This window comes from Octopus bimaculoides, chromosome 7, assembly GCF_001194135.2.
Source record: "Octopus bimaculoides isolate UCB-OBI-ISO-001 chromosome 7, ASM119413v2, whole genome shotgun sequence".
Lineage (NCBI taxonomy): Eukaryota > Metazoa > Mollusca > Cephalopoda > Octopoda > Octopodidae > Octopus > Octopus bimaculoides.
In genome coordinates this window covers 59,602,308-59,609,828 of record NC_068987.1, presented here as the reverse complement: position 1 = coordinate 59,609,828, position 7,521 = coordinate 59,602,308, and the positions used below count along the sequence as shown (strand labels likewise).

The following is a 7,521-nucleotide window of genomic DNA, read 5'->3' as shown; positions in this document are numbered from 1 at the left end:
CCCGCTCAATTCATTCTCTTTCTCGCTGGCCAGCGATTGAGCATGGACGTGTGTTTAAGCTGTCTCTCTACATCTTTCGGACTTACACTCGACAGCTCGCTCACAACTACAGAACAACGTCCCAACAACTATGCTCATACACACAGTAGCTGTAACAACAAGAACTAAAGATGTGTTTATATGTTTACCACCTGAATAAATGTTGTTTAAGTTGTTTAGTCTGGAGTTCAGCGTTCCGTTATATTCTTTAAGTTTATAGTAGGAAGTCAGGTATACAATCTAAAGATGTATAACCCACTTTCCTCTAAGAATATTTAGATATATATATATATGTGTGTATATACAGAATTTATATATATATTTATACAGAAGATATGAAGAATTCAGTTTAGGTCAGGATGAATCACATTAATAGATATATGTTCTGAGTGCTCAAATAGGTGTGCCACTAGCGGTTGTAGTTGTGGCTAGCAGAAATACCCGTCGTTGACTGGGTTCAGAATAAGTCTTCAAAAATTATACCCTGATTTATGAAAGTTACTGCTTTGATATTATTAAATGTTTTCTAGCGGCATATCCGCAAGCTTTTATAGCCATATTTCGGCCCCAAAAGTTATATTTTACTAATGAGTCTGCTCATAGTCAGTCTCTTCAGCTCTTTTTCTTTTCCTACGCCGAGATTGCTTAGGTAGTGCAAATCTAATTTTTTCGGAGGCATTGTAGTAAGGTGAATTAATCTATAAGACAGAGGACTTAACTCATGTTAGGAACTTATGGATTTCACTGATGTAAAAGTTATGGTTGAAAAGCTATTTTTACCACTATCCGGGGGTGTCTCGGGAAAAATAAGTTCACAAAAGCACAGCCATGGTTGTGACCATGGCTGTGCTTTTGGAGTGATATCCGTGCTAATTTGTTAACATACATAAATTACATTCACATTTTTTTTTTGGGGGGGGGTATTTTTTCTACTAAAATTTAGCATAAAATTTTGATTTTAAGTTGGCAATACTGATATGTATGAATGGATGGATCTATCTATCTATCTATCTGGGTGGATGGATATCTCTCTCTCTCTCTGTATATATATATATATATGTGTGTGAGAGAGAGAGAGAGAGGAAGGTAAATAAATAGGGATATACATACATACATAATACGCAGCCATACACGTACCCCCCCCCCCCCCCACACACACACACATATAGGCTAGTAAAAAGCAGAAAGGCTATAATTTTGCACATACCTTTATCTATACACATGCGCGCGTGCGCATAGACATATATACACACACTTAGTTAAACACGTAAATCCTTCTAGACACGCCTACATACCAAAAGAAACACACCTTTACATGCTCACGTTTATTGGATGGTAATAATTTAAAGCAGTAAGCTTTTTAATTGATCACCGTTTTAAGTCCGGTTTTGCACACGACGGAAGTTAAATTCTTATCATGTGACTCAAACAATCCATATCTCGGAAAACAGCGCCACGTTTTGAAGACAATTATGGATTTAGAAGTACCTGGAGGGGTGTTCTCGCACAACTTGTTTCATGTTTCTTGAGAAAAACTACAACGCTTACTTGACAAAAATGAGAACTTTCTGCAAGTTCATCCAGCGACAAGCCTACACGATCCTCTCTTATAAATATGGTACAACGTTGTTCTTCTTCGGCTTCGTCTTAATCATCATATCAGCTTTCCATTTCGGAGAGGCAAGTCGTTATTATTTACACATGAATTCATTCGTATATATATTGTATTGTTGATAATCGTGTTCCTCTGATATTGTAAACACTCCGGTGATTAATGATCTTTATCTGTAATTAATTGATTTACAAAAGAAAAAAAAATGTATCGATATTGTGTGTGTGTGTGTGTGTTCGTCCGATTAAAACAAAACAAAAGATTTTTTTCCCTTTAATCTAATGATAAGAGTACTTATCTTTTCGGAGGGTGTGTATTTTCTGGGTGACAATTTTTGAACTGGGAGAATCGTTAAAATGTCGAAAAAGAAAGGAAAAAAGAAAAAACCCTGAGTTACATGTTCTTTTCATTCCTAGTTCTCTGTATTTGTCTTACAAGCGGGCTCAGTAAAACTAGCATTTGACAGACGTAAAAGAATGGATCGCACCCTCTTTGTTTTTTTGTTTTTATTACAGAAACCCCCATTTTCGAGTACGGAGAACCTGATTCTGGAAAAAAAAAAAAAAATTTTTTTATTTTTTTATTTAACCCCACCCCACCCCAAATTCTTCAATTTTCACTTTTTTCAGAATTTTTTTAGTGAAATATGTAGAGAAATACGGAGATGAAAAATAAACTGGTGGGCTCGTATACAAATATACTAATACACAGTACATATATCTACAAATTGAAACTTGAAATTTCGAAAAATATTGTGATGTGTGTGTCTCACTATTTTTCTTTTCACATCATATTCCGATATAATTTACACACTTTGATAGTATTTGTCAAAAAAATTCATCAAAACACCCATTTTTCTGATAGTTATGAGGAAACAAAGCTGATTCGTGTGAATTTTCCAAAGCTCCCCTTTCCCGCCCACAGAAAAAAGTTTCTCACAACAAATTCCGATGTAATAGGAATGTACTCCACCAGAAGCGTATTTGTTGAAAATTTCATTAAAAATTATCTACATCCATTTCTCTGGAAGTTATGAGGTTGCAAAGTCGGATGGTGGGGAAGCACATGTTCGGGAATGCCAGTAAACTAACGTAACAATCAAAGATTTGGGTCTTGTCATCGTATATCCCCTCCCCTCAAAACTTGGATTAGATTGGAGATAATTACACTCAAAAAAATTTCTCACTTCATGCGTACCGATAGGTAGATTGATTGATTGATTGATTGTACATTCCTCTACTTTCATTGTTTATATACGTTTCCTTTTTGTTTTGTTTTTTCCTTCTATTTTCATATTGTTTGCTTTTGTTAATTAGATACTTTTCCTTTAAATCATATATACACGAGAATCGGTACTACTAAAGCAGCACGGTCCCGAACGCGCTGTCGCGCGTCCACGCTAGCTAGTCGTGAGTGGTCGATCCTAACCCTAACCCTAACCCTAAACACGTATTCATTTGCACACGCGGGTTAGGGACAGGGTTAGGGTTAGGGTTAGAATCGACCACTCACGACTAGCTAGCGCGGACGCGCTGCTTTAGTAGTACCCGAGAATCTCTCTCTCATATATATATATATATATACATACACACGCACACTACACGCGGTCTTTCGGTATTAGTAGATGACGTCATTCCCCCTCTTTATCAGTCTAGCTTCTTTTATCTTTCATGAGGAAACGTTGCGTGGATGAATAACGTTGTCTTATATTACCGAAAGATTGTCATATATATATGCGTGTGTTTGTGTGTGAGAGAAAGAGTGAGTGATGACAAAAGTCTACTGATTAATAATATGTATTGCTACAAGCGACCCGTCTACCCATGACAAAACGTACCTCGATACAAGGGTAGTACTTAAAAGCTGTGATATTTATTTTTGTACCCTGCTAAACTTACCTTCGCTGCCCCCTCACCTCGTAGCCTCACCCCTCCTCACATCTACCTATTGTTTCCGCTCCCCTATGCATAATCATATCATCATTCACTGTCCTCTATCTCTCATCCCCACCACCACCACCGGTTGTACTGATCGAACCATACACTTTCTCTTCACTTCAGTCTCCTGTGCAGAACATTTCTTTGCTTGTTGAAGTATGGTGAAAACAGATGTTAAAATATGTGTAAATATATGCGTTTCTGTGTGTGTGTAGACAGATAGATGATTCTATATCCTTAGGTATACATACATACATATATATACGTGTGTATGTATGAACATTTGCATGTGGATAGCCTCTTATCCTTCTAACACATCTATCTATCGCCTTTCTTATCACACTTCTCTCTTATCGCTCACCTGTCTTTATCACTGATCCCTCTAGCACTTGTGTCCCCATTGTTTATGTCTAAATCACTTTTTCTCACTCTCACTTCACTGTTACGGATGTGACAAAGGGCAGCACTAAACCTCTGGCTTATCATACATTGCTTCCAGTATAACCAGGTATGCCACTGTGCCATCTCACTCTTTCTTCTCTTATCTTTATCACCCTAGCTTTCTTGCCTTCTTCGGTTGAAATACTTGACCCTTTAGCATTCAGATTTCTCTATCAAATCTAATGCTTATTTGTTCACAGTGATAAAAATTAGCTATGCATTACCTTGTAGCTTTGAGATTTCAATGATGTGGTTGTTTAATTTTGGAATAATATTGTAGGGTAAATGTGAGAGATGAGATTTGGCCTGTTTGAACATGAAGCAGGTAGAATATTTTGGCTGGTTATGGCCTGTTTAAATGCTAAAAGGTTAAAGGACCTCATCAGACCTTCATATATGTCAGTCCCTCTACCTGTGCCCCCCACTGGCTATTTGGTTTCACCATTCACCATACACTCTCAGCATATATCTTCTTGCTATATGTCACTCACCCCTATCCATTTCAAGTGCTGGTACTACAATAAAATGCTCACAGTTAGCTCTGCTGAGAATACATTTTAATTTATCAAAGACAATAGTCTTGCTATTGCTGGTGCAATACACTCTGTGAAGTGGTTGGCATTAGGAAAAGAATTCCATGATAGAAACCAAGCCAGAAATTAAACTTGCACTCTAGAGTTCTTTGAACCATATAGGGGTCAAAAATAGCCCATCTAACCCATGCCAACATGGAAATTACACTTCAAACAGCAGATCAAAACAACAATGTGTACATAATTTATAATACATTTATGTACATACAAACGTGGAACAACATTCATTATGGGATTTAGCCTTGGGGAACTTCTTCAAGATTTTGCATTAAAACCACCTGTTTCAAATAATGCCAACAGACTTTCAGATACTAATGTTTCAATTTTATTTGTTTCCTCAGTGGCAAACAACTCATCAGTCAACTGGTGTGAGCTGAAAACTTCTGTCTGTATATAGGAATCAGCAAACAAAACATTTGTTGATTTCTGACGAAGCATATCAGGCGGAAGTTGAAGCAGTTTTTGCATTTGAACTGCAAAGTTTAAAATAATGATGTTCACAACATTTATATGTTCATGTTTGCACACTTACACCCTATCATCCTTAATCTCAAGCACATACATTCTGCTATCCTGAGTGTCACTGGCTACATATTACAATGAGAGTGAGAAAAGCAGTGTGATTTCGAGATGAGCACTAGAAGCATGAATTACAAAGGCTAGAGTGCTAAAGATGTAATGCTTGTTGGGTTTGAAGATAGGTAAATGAAAAGATGAATGTGTGATAGAAGAGAAAATGATAGGAGTGATAGAGAACATCCATTTCACCATACCTGAACAGGTAGATAGGTCTTCTCCCATCAATATCTTGTTTTCATAAGTTTTGAATTCAAATCTTCCATCAAACCTTAATCACAATTTATGTTCCTAACACTAGCCTAATGATAACTAAGTTATTTTACTAAATTCTTCGTTATATTTAAAATTAATTGAAAGAAACACAGTATCTCAAAAAAAAATATGGTAACAAAAGGGTTAAGCTACTTGTTCCAATTCTTTTCAATAATAGTTCAGATCCTGCCAAAGTCCTCTTTACTTGTCTTACCTCTGGGCTCAATAAACTAACATGACAGCCTAAGATTAGGATTGATGTCATCATCTATCCCCACCTCCTCAAAACTGTTGGATTAGATTAGAAACAACAACATTCTCACACATTTCTCTCTCTGTGCATACAGATAGACAGATTGATTGAGTTTCATTTTGGCTTAATTTCTATGACTAGAAGCTCTTTCTGTAACCAACTTCTTTACAGTGTGTACTGGATGCAGTTTATTTTGGTACCAACATTAGAGGTGTTGTCATGACCTCAACAGCTCTAGACTTAAGAGTTTAGAGTTTCGTGCTTGGCACTTAACAAATTTTGGCCAATGACTCATTTTCTAATGTCTGCTGATTAAAATTAAAACAGTATATATACTCATGTTTTGGTCTTACCAAATGTGCATGTATATATATATATATATATATATATATATAAAACATTTACACACACACAAACACATAGTGATTGCTCCATCTTCATAGATGATTACCATCTTTTTATGTTTCCTTGTCATTGGTATTTCTGGCTTTCCACCTATGACCTCTCAGATGACTAATGACTATTTAGTATTGCTGCAGATTTACATGGTTTGGAGCATAGGTGACAGCCAAAAGTTGTAGCTTTCAACTGGTTAGGTTTGCACACATTCTCACTCTTCCATCACCATAAGACTTTCTTCACCAGACTCAAACGCTCTTGGACTGAAGGTAATGAACTCAACCATTGCCCTGCTATCACCAATGCATCTTCCCTTCTGTTTATCATTGAGCGTGGAGGTGCAATGGCCCAGTGGTTAGGGCAGTGGACTCTCGGTCATAGGATCGCGATTTCGATTCCCAGACCGGGCGTTGTGAGTGTTTATTGAGCAAAAACACCTAAAAGCTCCACGAGGTTCCAGCAGGGGATGGTGGCGAACCCTGCTGTACTCTTTCACCACAACTTTCTCTCACTCTTACTTCCTGTTTCTGTTGTGCCTGTAATTCAAAGGGTCAGCCTTGTCACACTGTGTCACGCTGAATATCCCCGAGAACTACGTTAAGGGTACACGTGTCTGTGGAGTGCTCAGCCACTTGCACATTAATTTCACGAACAGGCTGTTCCGTTGATTGAATCAACTGGAACCCTCATCGTCGTAAGCGACGGAGTGCCAACAACAACAACATCATTGAGCACCCTGGGAACAAACTTTGCGTAGATTTTGCATACATTCAGATCTTCATGAATAATGCTGTGTACAGTTGTCATACCAACTCCAGATTGTATGCTTATTGTCTTTCTAGACACATGATGGTCTTCATCCAGAAAATTTTGAATTTTCTCAACCAGCTCTGATATTCTGTCACTCTCTCACCTCCTGTTTACTGTCTTTAAACCTCTTATGCCAGTGCAAAACAGATGCTCAGCCTATACAAATTAATCCATGAACAATCTGGAACATTTCATAAGTTTCTGTAGCATTTTTGTCCAGTTTAGTATATTCTGCAAACAAGTCGGCTATGACAAGCAATGTTTACTAGACTGTGTTTAATGTAGAATAAAACAAAGTCGGTCAGTATGTCAGCTTATTAGATGTATAGTAATGATAATAATCTAGGACAGTCAACTAACTCTCCTAAACAAAAAGGCTCAAAACTTCTGGAATACACTTCATAAAATTTGCAGTTTCACCTGAGTATTGGTCATCTTACTTCTGCCTGTAATTACTCTTTTACTTGTTTCAGTGTTTTGACTGGCCATGCTGGAGCACTGCCTTTAGTCGAGCAAATCGACCCCAGCACTTATTCTTTGGAAGCCTAGTACTTATTCTATCGGTCTCTTTTGCCGAACCGCTAAGTTACGGGGACGTAAACACAC

The 7,521-nt window shown here is 37.4% G+C and overlaps 1 protein-coding gene across 1 annotated transcript in view; it reads left to right on the top strand.

The window, feature by feature from the left end:
- The first annotated feature begins 1,404 nt into the window (after positions 1–1,404).
- The window catches only part of LOC106867695 (N-acetylglucosamine-1-phosphotransferase subunits alpha/beta), a 50,480-nt gene continuing 44,363 nt past the window's right edge, over positions 1,405–7,521 (top strand). Inside the window, exon 1 of the mRNA XM_014912649.2 lies at positions 1,405–1,719. Coding sequence (XP_014768135.2) covers positions 1,558–1,719 — 162 coding nt within the window. The 5' untranslated portion in view covers positions 1,405–1,557. The remainder of the gene's footprint in view (positions 1,720–7,521) is intronic.